The 19748-nt window shown below is 38.4% G+C and overlaps 1 protein-coding gene across 1 annotated transcript in view; it reads right to left on the bottom strand.

Moving 5' to 3' along the window:
• TXK (TXK tyrosine kinase) overlaps nucleotides 1-19748 on the bottom strand; it is an 81551-nt gene that overhangs the window by 48302 nt on the left and 13501 nt on the right. The window contains exons 2-5 of the mRNA XM_001372143.5: nucleotides 11415-11463; nucleotides 11071-11170; nucleotides 2381-2586; nucleotides 634-699 (exon numbers count right to left, since the gene is read on the bottom strand). Coding sequence (XP_001372180.3) covers nucleotides 634-699; nucleotides 2381-2586; nucleotides 11071-11170; nucleotides 11415-11463 — 421 coding nt within the window. The remainder of the gene's footprint in view (nucleotides 1-633; nucleotides 700-2380; nucleotides 2587-11070; nucleotides 11171-11414; nucleotides 11464-19748) is intronic.

Below are 19748 nucleotides of genomic sequence, written 5' to 3' on the forward strand. Positions count from 1 at the left end.
ATTCTTTTCATTATTTCAATAGTTAAAAGGAAGATAATAAGGGGGCAGCTGGGTGGCTCAGTGGATTGAGAGCCAGCCCTAGAGACGGGAGGTCCTAGGTTCAAATCTGGCCTCAGACACTTCCTAGCTGTGTGACCCTGGGCAAGTCACTTGACCCCATTGCCTAGCCCTTACCACTCTTCTGCCTTGGAGCCAATACACAGTATTGACTCCAAGACGGAAGGTAAGGGTTTAAAAAAAAAAAGGAAGATAATAATAATTGCCATTTGCATAGCACTTTAAAGTTAGCAAATCCTTAAATTCCATATTTGTGGTAAATTTTAATGTGAGGACAAATGGCAAATTAAGATAAGGATTTTTTTTTAATTTTTAAAATTTTTTAAAACTGCATCTCTTTGATAGCAAAAGTGTCACTGTCTCATACATTGGCTCATACAAAAACAAAAACAAAGTCATATTTCTAATTGAACTTTGGGGATGATCTCTGATAAAGAATTCTCTTTTTAACTAAAATTATTCAAGGTGTTACTTCCTTTCTCAAAAACAAAACCCCAAACAATTCTATTTAAAACTAATGAACTTCATTCAGGTTTTATGAACAGATAACAAATTGTACTTTGAGGGAACACTTACTCATATATTTCCAAGTTGGTTAGCTTGTATTCTGTCACATAATTGCTAGGGATTAATCCTTCATTCCTAAAACAAAAGGTAATGTTTATATGTATTTGCATTTATAATGATTAACAAAATTATTAAAATATTCACAAAATAATCACCTAATTTGGATTTGGAAGAGACCTTAGAGTAGTTTAGTTATGTAGTATAATTTATTTTTCCCCATATGTATAAGAAAACTGAGACCCCAAGAGAGAAAATATCTTATCCCAGAGCACATAGGTAGTAAATTCCTGAGCTGAGATTTAAATCTAGACTCTCTTGATTCCATTTCAATACATTTATACTCCCACCATGCTGCCTCTCATATTTATATGGCAATTTGACAGTTACATTTTAACACCTTCTCATGAATATGAGGTTACCCTTAGTTCATTTATAGGTCTATCTATCTATCTATCTATCTATCTATCTATCTATCTATCCACCCACCCACCCATCCATCCATCCATCCATCTACATCACTTCAAGGTTTGAAGCACTTAGATGGAATGATAGGTTTGGAATCAGGAAGACCTAAGTTTAGATTTTGTCTTAGACTCTAGCTTTGTGATCATGAGCAAAGCACTTAACTTCTGTTTGCCTCAGTTTCCTCATCTGCATAGGGATTATAATAACACCTACCTCCTAGACCATTATATAGATAAAATGAGATGATAATTGTAAAGCACTTTGAAAAATTTAGAGAGGTACACAAATATCTTTATAATTATATTATTATTGATGTCATTGTTGCAAAGCAATATTATTATTACAAAGTTTTTTTCTCATTTAGTTCTCACAACAACTCTACGTGATAGGTATGATTGTTGTTTCAATTTTACAGATAAGGAAAAGGTTAAGTGGCTTGCTCAAAGTCACACAGGTATCAAGTGCCTGAGGTGTCTCTGACTCGAAGTATTCACTGAGTCAACTAACTGCTCTCAGTTTTTCCAGAATCCATACAAACTGGTATGGAAATAGTAATGAATTTGGAGCCAGAAAATCTGGAATTTAATTCCTTCTCTTGTTCTTTATCAATATAATGTTGGGCAAATGACTAACCCTTCCCAATCTTCAGTTTTACCATATGTAAAAAGGACAGGAGTCAATTAGATGATCTCCAAGTTCCCTTCCAGCTTGAAATCCTGATTTTAGGAAAATCAGTCAATTAACAAGCATTTGTTAAGGCTCTGGATGTCTATGATATAAGGATTTTATAATAAGGAAAAACTTCACTTACTCCACAATTTTGGATAAAACTGGCTGGCAGGCCTACCTATATATCTCTCTGGTAATGCTACTGCAACAAAACAAGCCTGTAAGAGATCTGAAAACGAGGGTTCCTGGGGCTGCTCTGGGGTACAAGGGCTTAGATAGCTAACTCCGTTTCAGAGCTACACCCATTTGCTTTGTTATGACTTGGTACACTCTTCAAGCTGTTCCAGGTTAGATGACTTGAAATCTTCTAAGTACATCCACAGGCAGAAGATGCCATGATTACAACAGTCAAACACACCCTCATCCAAACAGTTTTAAGAGATGAGAAAGGTGATGAGTATATTATTTTTGAGTTGCTATAGAAAATTAGAATTCCTAGACTAGACACTTCCCTGACAATCAGAGGGGAGAAACTAAAACAATAAACAGGGTCTTGCCTCTGTATCATCATTTTTTAGAGGACAAAAGAATAGGCAGGCTTGAAACAAGCCACTTATCTTACCCTCTTCGGTCTCTTGCCTTCCACCAGTGAAGATTGTACTTCTCTAGTATCAGGTACTCTTCTGATTTCTTCAATGCTAAATTACAGGGTTCTCTAGGAAGGAAGTCATAAAGGGCCATAACTTGGATCTTCTCCCCATTTTCTTCCTCTGGTGGGAGGGGTGGCAGTGGTTTTCTTCTTGACTGCTGAACTTGCCCCCTGTTGGACTGTAGAAATAAAGTCAAAGGAGTGGCATTTGTGTATATTTTATCACTCCATCTCTGATTTTTTCAGAGTAGGCAACTCCTATTATAGGGACTCCTTTCCACCAATCACAGATACAAATCCATCACCTTCAGTAGTTTAATAGGGAACCTGGAGACATTTAAAAGTGTCTTGCCAAGAATCACACAGAGAATCAGCAGGTAAGACTTGTAATGATAGGTGCATGAGAGAATATTTTTGGAACCTTGGCATCAGGGCTGAGGGATAGAAAGTATTGGTTGAAGAGCAAAGGATTCTGGGAAAGGAAAATGACCTGAGAAATATGTACAGGGAATTCTTGGCTTTTTGAGGTGAGTCCTTGACCTGGCAAGACCTGTTCCTGGGTGAGGATTTCAACAAGAGCCACCAGAGAATATCCTGTTCCTGCATTCAAGTTCTTCCACAAACCTATCTTCTGTCTGATACCTCCAACCACCTCTCAACTGAGGAAGGAGGGCTATGGACTCATGGAGGAGAGAACCCAACTCCCTTGTCCCTTCTTGCCTTCTTGCACCAATCTCTTTATAGTAATAGTTTCTTTGGGCCAAATAGATATATAAAATAATAGTGGGATTGTTTAGTTGGTGGAACAGGATGGAGAAACCTGAGTCCATGATAACACAGCTGCTCAGGTGAGAGACCATGTGGGAAAAACATTAGAGCAACCAAACCCACTTTCCATTACCCAATCTACCTATAGATCCTTCATTAAATCTTACAACACCAGTCAGATTTGCCAAGCCTCTTGATTATATCTGAAAAGGTACATGATTCAAGATCAACAGAGAGTCATCAGGACCCTCCCCCACTGAGGCAAAGCCTCCATAGGGACTTGTCTCCAAAGCCTCTCTGTGCCAGAGGAACTGAGGCCATCTTTGGGTTTAGTTGATAGGGGTGACCTGTCTTCAACTCTTCACTATCCTTTTCCTCAGGAAACCACAGTATACCTTGTGTAGTAACTGACAACTGCCTCTCTCTTAGGAGAGGTGAAAAGAGGGCAGAAGCTAGTCCATTCAAGCCTTAGCTCTCCCTCTCATATACAGATCCTTCTCCAGAAGCACTCTGATGACTCCACTGATATACCATCAAAAATCAGTGGAGAGAACCTTTATTTTTACCTCAGGAACATCCATTTTTTTACAGACTTGAACTTGTGTTTTCCTGACTCCTAGCCCAACATTCTAGCCTTTTTACTAGGCTGCCATGCTATAACATTAATAATGATTATAATATACAGCCTTTGACTGCTAAGGTCCATTCCTCTCTAGGTCCATGGTCCTATCATCCAGATGTTAGAACATGAGCAGAAGCCATGAATACTGTAGACAGTATAGCATGATTTCAAGATCCAAGTTGTTACCTCATATGGGTATATCCCCATGTGTGATATGTGTCAACTGGTCTTCTCTGCTCAGACTCTTTCATCTGTGGGGGCCATAGTTGGAAAAAGAGGAATGTAACATTTTGGGGAAAGTATTTTTAAGTATTTTAAGAATAATTTTGATATTTCAACTTTTAATAAAAGTCAAATTTGGGGGCAAAAAAAAAGCATAGCTAGAATTTGAGTAGAGGATGTTTTCTTATCTAGGAGATTTTTACCGGTGCTCTCACATTTCCAGTCCTTATCCCCTTCAATACCACTTGTTAATTGTACATGGTAATTACTGAAAAAAGATAATAAATTCTCTGCCAATATCATACTGGTTATTTTATGTTAGAGGTCTCAAAAAAGCAGGTATATCTCCCAAATCTTGTTCTGGTTTATGGAGATTTCCAATTAGAAAATGAAAATCATCTAACAACTTCTAGCTCTCAGATACTGGAGAACTATTTTTTCCCATTATTGAAAAAAAATCTAATTTTGGGCAAGAAAAAATCTCAGGAGTCATGACATTGTCCTTGTTCCCTTCAAAATCTCAATTTTCCAATTCTAAATTCTGGGTAAAAAGTATAATGGAGACTTCCGGTCAAGATGGCGGCTTAGAGAAAGCTAAAGTTCAGATCTCCGGAGAACCCTTCCCGACCGATCTCAAACTATAAGCTCCTAAGGCGCCGAAATTCAAAACAATCAACAGCATAGACCCTGGGAATCCTCCTCCTGGACCTGGACCTGGATCAAAAGGTACGGCCCCCCTCAAAAGCCAGAACCTGAGATCACTTGGACCTAAGGGATAGGAGCACAGAGTCCAGGGCTCCAGGAAGCCGCAGCCCCACCCCGCTCAGAGAGCAGGGTCGTCTGAAACAACAGCAACCCTCAGGGCCTTCTATCTGAGTCCCAGTGAAAGTCACTGCCCTCGGAACTCCCCCCCCGCCCCCCCGCAGAGAGCAGGGTCGTCTGAAAAAACAACAGCAACCCTCAGGGCGGGCAAGACAGCCTCACGGGCTGGATCCTGCTATCCAAGTCTCAGTGAAAGTCACTGTACTCGGAGCTCCGGGAAGCTGCAGCCCATCCCCCCCTGCAGGCGAACGAAACAGCCTCATGGCCAGCTATTCTGAAGGCATCTTCCCGAAAGCAACCCGACCCAGAGAGCCAGGGGAGAGTGTGGCCTCCTGGTCCGACCCTTCCATTCCAGTTCCAGTGAAAGTCACTGCCTTAAGGCATATTCAGTTTAACCCAGGGAAAGCTCATAGAACGGACAATCTGCCCAGGACTAAAGCCTCTGAACACCAGACAGAGATAAGAAAAGCTAATCCTCCACATTCAGAGATGGCAAACTCCACAGAAGCACAGAAGCCCCAAAATACCAAGAAAAATAAGAAGAAAGGGGCGACTTTGGACACATTCTATGGAGCCAAAATACAAAATACAGAGCAGACAGAAGATAATATAAAAGAAAATGCTCCAAAACCTTCCAAAGGAAATGGAAACTCTCCACAAACCTATGAAGAATTTGAATCAGAAATGACCAAAAAGATGGAAGCCTTCTGGGAGGAAAAGTTGGAAATAATGCAAAAGAAATTCACGCATCTACAAAACCAGTTTGACCAAACTGTAAGAGAAAACCAGGCTTTAAAGGCCAGAATCAGGCAGCTGGAAGACAACGATCGTGTAAAAGAGCAAGAATCAATAAAGCAAAGCCAAAATACCAAGAAATTAGAAGAGAACATAAAATATCTCACCGACAAGGTGAAAGATCTGGAAAATAGGGGGAGAAGGGATAATTTAAGAATAATTGGACTCCCAGAAAAGCCAGAAATAAACACCAAACTGGACATGGTGATACAAGATATAATCAAAGAAAATTGCCCAGAGATTCTAGAACAAGGGGGCAATACAGCCACTGACAGAGCTCACAGAACACCTTCTACACTAAACCCCCAAAAGACAACTCCCAGGAATGTAATTGCCAAATTCCAAAGCTATCAAACAAAAGAAAAAATCCTACAGGAAGCCAGAAAAAGACAATTTAGATATAAAGGAATGCCAATCAGGGTCACCCAAGACCTTGCAAGTTCTACTCTGAATGATCGTAAGGCATGGAACATGATCTTCAGAAAGGCAAGAGAGCTGGGTCTCCAACCAAGAATCAGCTACCCAGCAAAACTGACTATATACTTCCAAGGGAAAGTATGGGCATTCAACAAAATAGAAGACTTCCAACTTTTTGCAAAGAAAAGACCAGAGCTCTGTGGAAAGTTTGATACCGAAAATCAAAGAGCAAGGAATACCTGAAAAGGTAAATATTAAGGAAAGGGGAAAAATGTTATCTTCTTCTTTTACTCAAACTCTCTTCTATAAGGACTACATTTATATCAATCTATGTATACTAATATGTGGGGAAAATGTAATGTATAAATAGGGGGTAAAGAAAGACCAAATAGAATAATCGTTTTCACACAAAGATTCACATGGGAAGGGGAGGGGAAGAAAACTCCTATAAGAAGGAGAGAAAGAGAGGGGTTTTTTTTTTTACTTAAACCTTAATCTCAGGGAAATCAACTCTAAGAGGGAAAAACATCTAGATCCATTGGGATCTTGAATTCTATCTTACCCAACAAGGGTAGGGAGAAGGGAAAACCAAGGGGGGGAGGGGGAGAGGGAGAACAAAAAGGGAGGGATTAAAAAGGGAAACATCAAGGGAGGGGACAAGGGGGACTGATTCAAAGTAAATCACTGGACTAAAAGGTAGAGCCGAAGAAGAAAAGGTTAGAATTAGGGAAGGCAATCAAAATGCCAGGGAGTCCACAAATGACAATCATAACTTTGAACGTGAATGGGATGAACTCACCCATAAAATGTAGACGAATAGCAAAATGGATTAGAATCCAAAACCCTACCATATGTTGTCTTCAAGAAACACACATGAGGTGGGTAGATATTCACAAGGTCAGAATTAAAGGATGGAGTAAGACCTTCTGGGCCTCAACTGATAGAAAGAAGGCAGGAGTGGTGATCATGATATCTGATAAAGCCAAAGCAAAAATAGACCTGATCAAAAGGGATAGGGAAGGTAATTACATTTTGTTAAAAGGGACTCTAGACAATGAGGAAATATCATTAATCAACATGTATGCACCAAATAATATAGCACCCAAATTTCTAATGGAGAAACTAGGAGAACTGAAGGAAGAAATAGACAATAAAACCATACTAGTGGGAGACTTAAACCAACCATTATCAAATTTAGATAAATCAAATCAAAAAATAAATAAGAAAGAGGTAAAAGAAGTGAATGAAATCTTAGAAAAATTAGAATTAATAGACATATGGAGAAAAATAAATAGGGATAAAAAGGAATACACCTTCTTCTCAGCACCACATGGCACATTCACAAAAATTGACCATACATTAGGTCACAGAAACATAGCACACAAATGCAGAAAAGCAGAAATAATGAATGCAGCCTTCTCAGATCACAAGGCAATAAAAATAATGATTAGTAATGATACATGGAAAACCAAATCTAAAACGAATTGGAAATTAAACAATATGATACTCCAAAACCATTTAGTTAAAGAAGAAATCATAGAAACAATTAATAATTTCATCGAGGAAAATGACAATGGCGAGACATCCTTTCAAACCTTTTGGGATGCAGCCAAAGCAGTAATCAGAGGTAAATTCGTATTCCTGAATGCTTATATTAACAAACAAGGGAGAGCAGAGATCAGTCAATTGGAAATGCAAATGAAAAAACTCAAAAGCGATCAAATTAAAACCCCCCAGCAGAAAACCAAACTAGAAATCCTAAAAATTAAGGGAGAAATTAATAAAATCGAAAGTGATAGGACTATTGATTTAATAAATGAGACAAGAAGCTGGTACTTTGAAAAAACAAAGAAAATAGACAAAGTACTGGTCAATCCAATTAAAAAAAGGAAGAAAAGCAAATTAACAGCATTAAAGATGAAAAGGGGGACAGCACCTCCGATGAAGAGGAAATTAAGGCAATCATTAGAAATTACTTTGCCCAATTATATGGCAATAAATACACCAATTTAGGAGAAATGGATGAATATATACAAAAATACAAACTGCCTAGACTAACAGAAGAGGAGGAAATAGAATTCTTAAATAATCCCATATCAGAAAATGAAATCCAACAAGCCATCAAAGAACTTCCTAAGAAAAAATCCCCAGGGCCTGATGGATTCACCTGTGAATTCTATCAAACATTCAGAGAACAGTTAATCCCAATACTATACAAACTATTTGACATAATAAGCAAAGAGGGAGTTCTACCAAACTCCTTTTACGACACAAACATGGTACTGATTCCAAAACCAGGCAGGTCAAAAACAGAGAAAGAAAACTATAGACCAATCTCCCGAATGAATATAGATGCAAAAATCTTAAATAGGATACTAGCAAAAAGACTCCAGCAAGTGATCAGAAGGATCATTCACCATGATCAAGTAGGATTCATACCAGGGATGCAGGGCTGGTTCAACATTAGGAAAACCATCCACATAATTGACCACATCAACAAGCAAACTAGCAAGAACCACATGATTATCTCAATAGATGCAGAAAAAGCCTTCAATAAAATACAACACCCATTCCTATTAAAAACACTAGAAAGCATAGGAATAGAAGGGTCATTCCTAAAAATAATAAACAGTATATATCTAAAACCATCAGCTAATATCATCTGCAATGGGGATAAACTAGATGTATTCCCAATAAGATCAGGAGTGAAACAAGGATGCCCATTATCACCTCTACTATTTGACATTGTACTAGAAACACTAGCAGTAGCAATTAGAGAAGATTAAGGAATTGAAGGCATCAAAATAGGCAAGGAGGAGACCAAGTTATCACTCTTTGCAGATGACATGATGGTCTACTTAAAGAATCCTAGAGATTCAACCAAAAAGCTAATTGAAATAATCAACAAGTTTAGCAAAGTTGCAGGATACAAAATAAACCCACATAAATCATCAGCTTTTCTATATATCTCCAACTCAGCTCAGCAGCAAGAACTAGAAAGAGAAATCCCATTCAAAATCACCTTAGACAAAATAAAATACCTAGGAATCTACCTCCCAAGACAAACACAGGAACTATATGAACACAACTACAAAACACTCGCCACACAACTAAAACTAGGCTTGAGCAAATGGAAAAACATTAACTGCTCATGGATAGAACGAGCCAATATAATAAAAATGACCATCCTACCCAAACTTATTTATCTATTTAGTGCCATACCCATTGAACTACCAAAATACTTCTTCACCTAATTAGAAAAAACCATAACAAAGTTCATTTGGAAGAACAAAAGATCAAGGATATCCAGGGAAATAATGAAAAAAAAAAAACACATATGATGGGGGCCTTGCAGTCCCTGACCTAAAACTATATTACAAAGCAGCAGTCATCAAAACAATTTGGTACTGGCTAAGAAACAGTAAGGAAGATCAGTGGAATAGACTGGGGGAAAGCGACCTCAGCAAGACAGTATACGATAAATCCAAAGATCCCAGCTTTTGGGACAAAAATCCACTATTCGATAAAAACTGCTGGGAAAATTGGAAGACAGTGTGGGAGAGACTAGGAATAGATCAACACCTCACACCCTACACCAAGATAAATTCAAAATGGGTGAGTGACTTAAACATAAAGAAGGAAACCATAAGTAAATTGGGTAAACACAGAATAGTATACATGTCAGACCTTTGGGAGGGGAAAGGCTTTAAAACCAAGCAAGACATAGAAAGAATCACAAAATGTAAAATAAATAATTTTGACTACATCAAACTAAAAAGCTTTTGTACAAACAAAACCAATGTAACTAAAATCAGAAGGGAAACAACAAATTGGGAAAAAATCTTCATAGAAACCTCTGACAAAGGTTTAATTACTCATATTTATAAAGAGCTAAATCAATTGTACAAAAAATCAAGCCATTCTCCAATTGATAAATGGGCAAGGGACATGGATAGGCAGTTCTCAGATAAAGAAATCAAAACTATTAACAAGCACATGAAGAAGTGTTCTAAATCTCTTATAATCAGAGAGATGCAAATAAAAACAACTCTGAGGTATCACCTCACACCTAGCAGATTGGCTAACATAACAGCAAAGGAAAGTAATGAATGCTGGAGGGGATGTGGCAAAGTAGGGACATTAATTCATTGCTGGTGGAGTTGTGAACTGATCCAACCATTCTGGAGGGCAATTTGGAACTATGCCCAAAGGGCGACAAAAGAATATCAACCCTTTGATCCAGCCACAGCACTGCTGGGTCTGTACCCCAAAGAGATAATGGACAAAAAGACTTGTACAAAAATATTCATAGCTGCGCTCTTTGTGGTGGCCAAAAACTGGAAAACGAGGGGATGCCCATCAATTGGGGAATGGCTGAACAAACTGTGGTATATGTTCGTGATGGAATACTATTGTGCTAAAAGGAATAATAAAGTGGAGGAGTTCCATGGAGACTGGAACAACCTCCAGGAAGTGATGCAGAGGGAGAGGAGCAGAACCAGGAGAACATTATACACAGAGACTAATACACTGTGGTATAATCGAACGTAATGGACTTCTCCATTAGTGGCGGTGTAATGTCCCTGAACAATTTGCAGGGATCCAGGAGAAAAAAACACCATTCATAAGCAAAGGATAAACTATGGGAGTGGAAACACCGAGGAAAAGCAACTGCCTGAATACAGCGGTTGAGGGGACATGACAGAGGAGAGACTCTAAATGAACACTCTAATGCAAATACTATCAACAAAGCAATGGGTTCAAATCAAGAAAACATCTAATGCCCAGTGGATTTACGCATCGGCTATGGGGGTGGGGGGGAGGAAAAGAAAATGATCTTTGTCTTTAACGAATAATGCTTGGAAATGATCAAATAAAATATATTTTAAAAAAATATATATAATGGATTTTTTCAAATAAATTTCATTTTTGCCCCTTTATTTTAGAAGGGGGTGAGAATTTGAGGAGCAAATCCTTTTGCAGATCTTCTCCCCAAACCAAATGGTTATCTACTCACTCGGTTCTTATGAGTAGAAGTGTGAGACAGCTGCTTTGGGCACCAACTATATTCTTCCGATTCTCCACCATTGTTCAGGCTCAATTGTGTTCTCACTTGTCTGGTGTTGATGAATAAAAACATCTCAAATGAATAGCCAATCATATATATCTGTATAAATATACTAGATATGAATACAGCTAATAGAAAAACAGAAACAATTTCCAACAAGTTTTATATCTGATTATTATAAAAGAGAAATGGGCTTTTAAAAAAGGGAGAAACAGGGCTAGCAGACTATTTAATTAATGAATGATAACAACTTGTGAATCTGACAAAGAAGTTACATCTTAAAGTTAATTTACCTTTTCTGAACGGCGCAACAGCAACAGAAAATTGACTGGATCGTATTATCTGAAAGACAGAGCATTTTCAGCCATTAAAAAAAAACTTGATATTTGGTGGATAAAATTAATTTGAATTTGTAGAACTCCTTAGAGGGATGACAATAATTAGGTCTAAAAAATGTATCTTTGAATGACTTATGTACAACAAATGACAAGACTTGTTATGTACACTTTGTCATTTGTGGTAAGTAGGGCAGGCAACCGCCCTAGACAACTAGGGTCTAGTCTAGGGAAATAGGGTTTTATGATACCCTGTCTAATGTGGTTTCTCTTCTCGAAAACCCCACCCTCTCAGTTTGATTTATATTTTTTATTTAATTTCCTAATAGTGAATCCCCATTGCACTCTGTTTATCTAATTAATTGGTTCTTATGCCAAAAGCAACATCTAGGGCCCTGGAATTAGAGTTAGGAAGAGACTTGGATTTCGATCCCATGTCAGTCACTTATTAGTGATGTGGTTCTGGGCAAGTCATTTACCCTCCCTGGCTAATATTCCTTGTCTGTAAAACAATTAAGAATTTTCTTCCAGGTCTAAATCTATGATCCAAGTATCTTATATACTACTTAGAGGGAAATTTTAAAAATCTTTTTTTTCCCTTCAGAAAAACATCGAGCAGAGGACTAGATTATATTGATGATTAGACAGTGATTAATCACATTTTACTCTCTATGCCATGGTTAAATAACCAATGATGTACAAAGAATATAAGAATAATTGGCCAATTAACAAGTTTGAATTATGCTTACATTTTTAGTGTTAAACATAAATTATTTAAGTCACTGGTATAAAAGTGATCAATGCTCTTAAGGAAGTGAAGCATCTTTTGAATTTCACAAGCAGATTTTATTTCAAGTCTCTATTTCGCTTTGGTCCGCACTTTCCCTTATCACCACCAGGAATCAAGGTTTGCTTGAACGAAAAAATGATTATTGTCTTTCATAATGAGAAAAAAAAACATAGCTCTCATTTATGAATGAGGAAATTGTTCTTCCCTTATTTGAACATCAGTGAGTTTCAGCCTTTGGACAGAGTACATACTTGTTTCTTGTTCAGTGGGAGCATCCTCACTTACCACATGAGAGAACCAGCTCAACTCCCAGACAAAGAAGTGGTTCTCCTTTGTTCCTTCCTGTATCTCTGCCTAGGAAGCTTTGTAAATAAGCCTAAAAGCTTGAGGATCATAGTACACTTCTATCATAGTCAGTGCTTTTATTGTGTAACTTTCAGAAAGTTCTCACTTAACTATCATTCTCTTTTGCTAGAGGCAGAATCATGGATTTAATTAAGAAATGTCTGCCAAATGCTATGAGTAACTAGATTCATAAATACCAGGCACTGAATAAGGTTTTTAACCTTGGAGTCTGTGTTATTTTACAATTTACTGCAAACAATCTTCAGACCTTTGTAAATGGCAGAAGTCTGGAACTTTCTGTCCTTGCCTACTTTGACTACTAGCAGTCTTCACAAGCTGGAGTAAAATTCACCCCCTGTATATTTTTGGACAGTCTGCTTTTGTGAGGTCATACAGAATCCATCTCCATCAAATGATAGGTTTTAATTATAACCTTTGAGCTAAGTTCAAATGCAGCCTCAGATGCTTATTAGCTGGGTGACCTTGGGCAAGTCACTTAATCTTTGTTGGTTTTCCCTTTCTTCATCTATAAATGGAGAAAATAATAGCATCTATCTCTGAGGGTTGTTGTGAAGAACAAATGAAATGATAATTGACACATGGAAAACTGTGTAAATGTTAACTAGCTATTATCATTATACTAATCCTCAACTAAAACCTATGAATATTTCTTGAGTAAAGATTTTGCAGCACCTTTTTAGAGGACTCAAGTAACTTGCTAAGATTTAAAGTTCCAGAACAGGTGCCATTCTCCATGAAATCACAGGTTCAGGTAAAGACAAAATTCAAAGGACTCATGAGAAGATCTTAAAGCAAAGCCTCCTCAGCCAGTATGGACACTGAAGAGGGACTGAGGCCGGCACGTGAATTCAATACATTTCTATGAGCTCCTACTACATGAGAACATTGTGCTAAGATCAGGTATATAAAGATAGAAATGAAACAATCCCTGCTCTTCAGAAGATTGCAAAGCTAGGCTAGAGAACAGGGTGGAGACAAGTAATAGGAGATTAAGTAATAATAATAGTATTTATACAACACTTTAGGATTTGCAAAGCACTTTACACGTATTATGTCACTGAAACCTCACAACCACCCTGTAAGGTGTTGTTATTGTTCATTTGTTCAGTTGTGTCTGACTTTTCATGACTCCATGGGCTATGGCACATGGGGCCCTTCTGTCCTCTACTATCTATGGAAGTCTGTCAAAACTTGGGCTCATTGCTTTCAAGATACCATCTCATCCTTGGCTATCCTCTTTTCCTTTTGCCTTTCGTCTTTCCCAGTGAGATGTGGCCATAATATTTAAGATGAAGCTTTGGTATTTGACCTTCCATGAAGGAGTCTGAAATAATTTCTTTAACTATCAATTGATTTGATCTCCTTCCTGTCCAAGGATCTCTCAAAAGTCACACCACAATTTGAAAGCATCGATTCTTCAGAACTCAGCTTTCCTTATAGTTCAGCTCTCACAGCCATACATTGCTACTGGAAAACCATAGTTTTGACCATACAAACCTATGTCAGCAAAGAAATATCTTGGCTTTTTAGAATGTTATCCAGATTTGCCATAGCTTTATTTTTTATTTAAATTTTTCATGGCTAAAGTCACTGTCTGCAAAAGTTCTTTGAGCTCAAGAGTATAAAACCTGACAAAAATCCAATTCTTCTCCCTCTATTTGCTAAGTTTGTTCCATTAGCTATGAAGGAGGGTGAAGGAAACAGATCCTGTGGAGCACTTAGAACTTGGTCAAACATTGAAGATTCCAGGGTCATCCGCTGCATCAAGAACCATTGTCAATCTTCCTGACTTTTGTCTTGCCACTGTACTTCTATGACTCTGGAAAAGTGCAGCTCATGACTTATTGCCAGGAGTCATCAAAGACCACGCTGTTTGACACGGTCCACATTGAAACTGGGGGCTGAAAAATAGCCCCCAGGAAGGATAGAAATACTCACTGAAAACCCCCAAAGTGACTTTCATTATTAACATGCCCTTATTATTGGAATTGCTATGATTATTATTCTTATTTAGCCCCAGGAAAAATAGATGAGAGCAACATGCTTACAGGGTTAATACAGATGTCCCACTCTGCCCCCCCAGGATATTACCAGGAGAGCCCACTTACAGAATTAAACCTAAGGATTCTTATATACCCACTTAGATAGAACCCTCTTTTCTACACATAAAAACTTCTGGCAAATCTGGGCTCTGAATTCCCTAACCTATATCTGGGTCATGTTGATTCTACCCACTGTTCCTGCCCTTAGCAACAATGGTTTGTTGACTATATCCCTAGGTTTCCTGTCTGTTGTTAGGTTCCATGGAAACATGTATGTTGAGAATGAAACTGTGTTCCAAGTAGATGTGTGATCATAAGGGTATAAAATAAAGCCAGGCCTCAGCCAAGGTGGAGCAGTTTATCCTGTGAAACCTGTGCTGCAGGTTGAATGCAAAAGCTGTGTCCCATCCATCATTTCACTTACACCGTCCCACCTCCAAGATCCTATAACCTGTGGGGGGCTGGCCCACCCACAGCAACTTATGAAACTCTGACTCACTTAAATCCATTTCACTTTCAAGGCATCACATCATACCATGAAGTCACTGGTCCTCTTTGAAAATGAAGGATGAACAACAAGAACAATTTCTCAGGAAGTGATGGGATCAGGTGCCAAATCTTAGGGTTTAAAAAAAATTTTTAAGCTTTTAACAACTTTTATACTCTTTCACTTTCATAAATAACCTTAATGCTTTCTCACTTTCTGCCATGAGAGCAGTATCATCTGCAAAACTAGAATTGTTGATATTTTTCCCAGCAACGTTAATTCCAGTTTTTGATTCATCCAGCTGGGCATTTTCATATAATGTATTTTTTTGAGGATTTGCCCCATTTTGTTGTGATCTCCACAATGACTGTAAGGTGAATATGATTTTTAATCTTCATTTTACAGGCAGAAAACTTAGTCTGAGAGAGATGATAGGTGACTAATCTTTGCAGGGTCACCCAGCTAAAGTATTTAAGGCAGGATTAGAGCTTGGGACTTCTTTGCTCCAAGAAAGTAAATTAAAAACATATATTTCAAGAGGGAAAGACTGTTACCTTGGGAAAGTGGACGAAGGAAGGAGAGAAATTAAGAAGATCTCAGAGTTGTGCTCTTGAAGGAAGCTAGGGATTTCAAGAAGCGGAGGGCAATTGGGAGTGCATTCTAGACAAGTAATGGAAGGAGATTAAATATTGTCTATAGGGAATAGCTAGCAGGGCAGTTTGACTTGAAAAGAGAGTGAACTGAGGTGTTTAATATGAAAGAAGCCTGGGAAACAGATTGGGAAGGACCTGTCTTAATTTTTGTTGTTGTTCAGGGTAGGGAAGTACCCATCCCTCTCCCAATCAATCAATAAACATTTATTAAGTGCCTGCTATGTGTATATCAGCAACTATTCTGAAGGCTATTATTTTAAAGAGTTTTCTGAAGCACTGAGCAGTGAAATGACTTGCCTAGAGTTATGTGGCCAAGATATATAAGAGCGAGAGAAACAAAAGGTATTTAGACAACATTTATTGTTGAGTTTTTTAGGCATATCAGCAGTGTTTATCCTAGCAAGAATGTCACAATCTACTTGCAGACATTCAAGTGCATGGAAGGGAAGGCGTAACATCTACTTCTTGTCAAGTTGGAGCAGAGATCTCTAGGCGCATCTATTTTCAGATGACTACTTTGCAGCCAGAACTCATTCTGGATGGCACAGAATGACTCCTAATCAAAATTGATGATTGAAAATACTCTAATATCCTTTTGTAGGAATAAATGGGAGCACTGATGCTGTCAGTTCAACTTCATTTCCCTTCCTGATGGAAGCTAACATGACTAAATATAGGAGGATGATCCAGAGGAGACTTGTCCCCCATTGTCAATTTATGAAATTCTTCCCTACCCAACAAATTAAGCCAAAAGTTAATCTACATGCAAATGGATCAAAGATATCCCAAAGACACTTATTTAATAACAATTATAAAAACCTAAAAACCATCCAATATAAAGTTTAGGAAATTCTAACAATTGTGATTGGAATGGAAAGTTAGTGGGTTCATCTGTGGGCTTGCTCACCATGACCAATTCCCTCACCTAACATGGAATGGTAATACCTATCATCTGGGCAGGGGTGGGTTACGGTATAATTTTGTGTACTTAGAATAGTCATGTGCTTATACAATAAGGTAATTAGAAAAATGGTCCCAGTGCCTGAAGGGAAAATAAGTCATTTTTTACTACCACTTGTGACATGTGTTTCAAGTAGAAATAGTGAAAATAGGAACTAAAAATCATTTCTCAATGCTAGGAGAGCCCTCACAGGTAGGCAGTTCCCTATCACTGTGTTAAAACACTTGGTTTTTGTCTCTGGAATTGTTGGTGGTGTTTTCCCTTTGCTGTCCCAGTTTTTCTTTTTAAATCAGGGATTTTCCCAATGAATAGGCATCATCAAGGAGCAAAAATTATCCCTTTCTCCATGAGAAAAAGACCTAAAGCGAAATTAACCCCATATTTCATTTAGCTTAAACTGGCTTTGAGACAGCTCTGGCTGGCTTTAAGAGGCAAAATTTTAGTGAAAAACTTTAAATTTTGCACAGTCTTGCTGATATCCTACCTTATAAACCTTGTGCTAAGAAGCAGGGGAACAGGAACTAAACTTGTTTATAAGTCTTAGTCTCAGTAAAACAGCATCTACTCCAAGAATGACCCCTTCTGCAGATATTAATCTGGCTTCTTTTCTTGGACCTCTATAGTAAAGCAGCAACAAAAGGGTTTCCTTTTCTATTATGAAGATGACTCTTCAGATAGCCCTAGTTTTCTGAAAGTGGCAGGAATGTAAAAGTTAGCACGGGCTACAACAAAGGCCTATGTAGGCTAAAAAAATGAGTTCTTGGTCACCACTGATCAGTCAAAGGTGATTTCTTTCTTTGGTGCTAATAAGCCAGGAGGAAACTGAGGCAAGCAGGCCTCAAGTCATTTGTGTTCGAATCTGATCTCAGATACTTACCAGCTGTGTGACCCCAGCAAATCACTTCACCTGCTTGCCTCAGTTTCCTCATCTATAAAAATGAATTGGGGAAAAAAAAGGCAAACTACTCCAGGATTTTTGCCAAGAAAATGAGTTGGACACAACTCAATAAAGAAATAGCTTGATGTAATTTTGGCCCTTAGAGACCCGTCTCTTATATGTCCTTTTATAGCATTGAACCTACTTATCACCACTACCTGGCATTCAATTGGCCTGCTTAATCGATCCAAGCTGTCTCTTATAATGCCTTAATGCCCTCAAACATGCAGGATTCAAGATATAGGATGCAGTAAAGAAGACTTGAAAGTGGAATAAGGATTGGAGTAGATACATGGAAGAGTTCAGAAAAATAATTTGCCTAGGCTTATAGAATTATACTGGGAGGGTATAGGACGTGTACTTGGAGTCGAGGAGAGAAGAGTCCTAAAGGCTCTATTTTGTTGCTGACCACAATCAAATTCTTAGCCTGACATTTTAGAATGGGTCAACAATGGAAAGAAGATGTAGTTAGAAGATAATAGTAGAGAGGAGACAAAGGCTGCTAGTGGGAATAGGCTGCCTTTAAATTCTCACGAGAAAAGAGGGGTCAGAAGAGATTACCAGAATGTAACATCATTCCGAGAGCCAGTCTAATTTTTACGTTTGTATCCCCAGAGTCTCGTATATGGCAGACTTTTAATAAAATACCTGTTCATCGATTGATTCTCAGTCATAATAGAAACTTCAGAAAACATCTCAAAGTGACTGCCAGTAAGGAAGGGCTTGTATGTAAGCAAGAAGGAAGTGGGGTGGTAGAGATAAAAAGTCTTTTATAGCCCAAAGAAGAGATTGCTCTTATTCTGAGCAATTAGTACGAAGGTCCATCCTGTGAGAAATTATTTCCCATAGATGTGTGAAAGGGTGTGGGCAGTTTGATCATTATACTAGTGCTGATTTTATGTAAAAACAGACCACAGCCCTTTTGTGAGCCAACACATAGACACACACACGCACATACTTCCCCACTTGAAGATAGAAAAGACCATCTAGACATGGCATGGAAAATATGACAGGACATCCTACTCCGACTCTGCAGTTAGGGGAGATGGCCTGGGTGTTTTCTCCCTACAACTAGCTGGCCTTTTACAATGGCTTCTGACAGTGGCAGAATGTGCGGAGTTTTGTTTTTTTTTTTCTTGGATTGGAAAGCTAGAATTCTAGCTCTCTTCTTGGGCCCACTTTCCTTATCACCCTAGACATGTTGCCTTTGACCCTTTGTTGCTGACATTTTTCTCTGGGCTTCTGTTGGTAATTAGACTGGCTTGGCTTCCCAAAGAGGGTGCAGCCTCCCCTTGACTTCGGAAAGCATTCAAATCCTTAATCAGTCACGGAGACATGCCTCACTGTGGGAATAATAATCTATCTCCATAAATCCTCTTGCCTCCTTACCAGGTGGAAAATCATTTGGGGTTCTCCAGTATTTTTCTAGGTAATCTGAAAATGAAAACCATACTGTAGTGTTAAATATATTTCCTTCTTAGTTTTTTTTTTCTTGGGATCGTCAACTTCCTTCTAAGCCCATCTCAAGCACTGCCTCTTACTCTCACCCACTCTATTTAAGAGGTGTTTGCTGATCCCCCTCTGTTAATACCTGGATATATTTGTATTTACTTCTGTGTGAAGAGAAGGTAAACAGAAGGTAAGCTCCCTTTCTGTATTCCCAGCAGCAAGCACAATGTCTTGTGCACCTAAACTTTTGCTGAAATACCCAAAGGGCAACAGGGAAGGGAGGGATCTCTCCAGCTGAAGGGAATTCAGGGAAATCAGTAGAGCTTGGAGATTCACATGCAGTATTTGGAATTTATGTCCAAAGGGCTATAAAACAGTGCACACTCTTTGATCCAGTAATACCACTACTAGGTCTGTGTCCTGGAGAAATACAAAAAAAGAGGAAAGGATCTACTTATACAAAAATATTAGTAGCTGCTCTTTTTTGTGGTGGCAAAGAATTGGAAACTAAAGGAATGTCCTTTGATTGGGGAATGGTTGGACAAATTGTGGAGGAGGAGGAGGTTGGAACACTATCCTGCTGTAAGGAATGCTGAGCTGAAAGAGC

Source organism: Monodelphis domestica, chromosome 6 (genome assembly GCF_027887165.1).
Source record: "Monodelphis domestica isolate mMonDom1 chromosome 6, mMonDom1.pri, whole genome shotgun sequence".
Lineage (NCBI taxonomy): Eukaryota > Metazoa > Chordata > Mammalia > Didelphimorphia > Didelphidae > Monodelphis > Monodelphis domestica.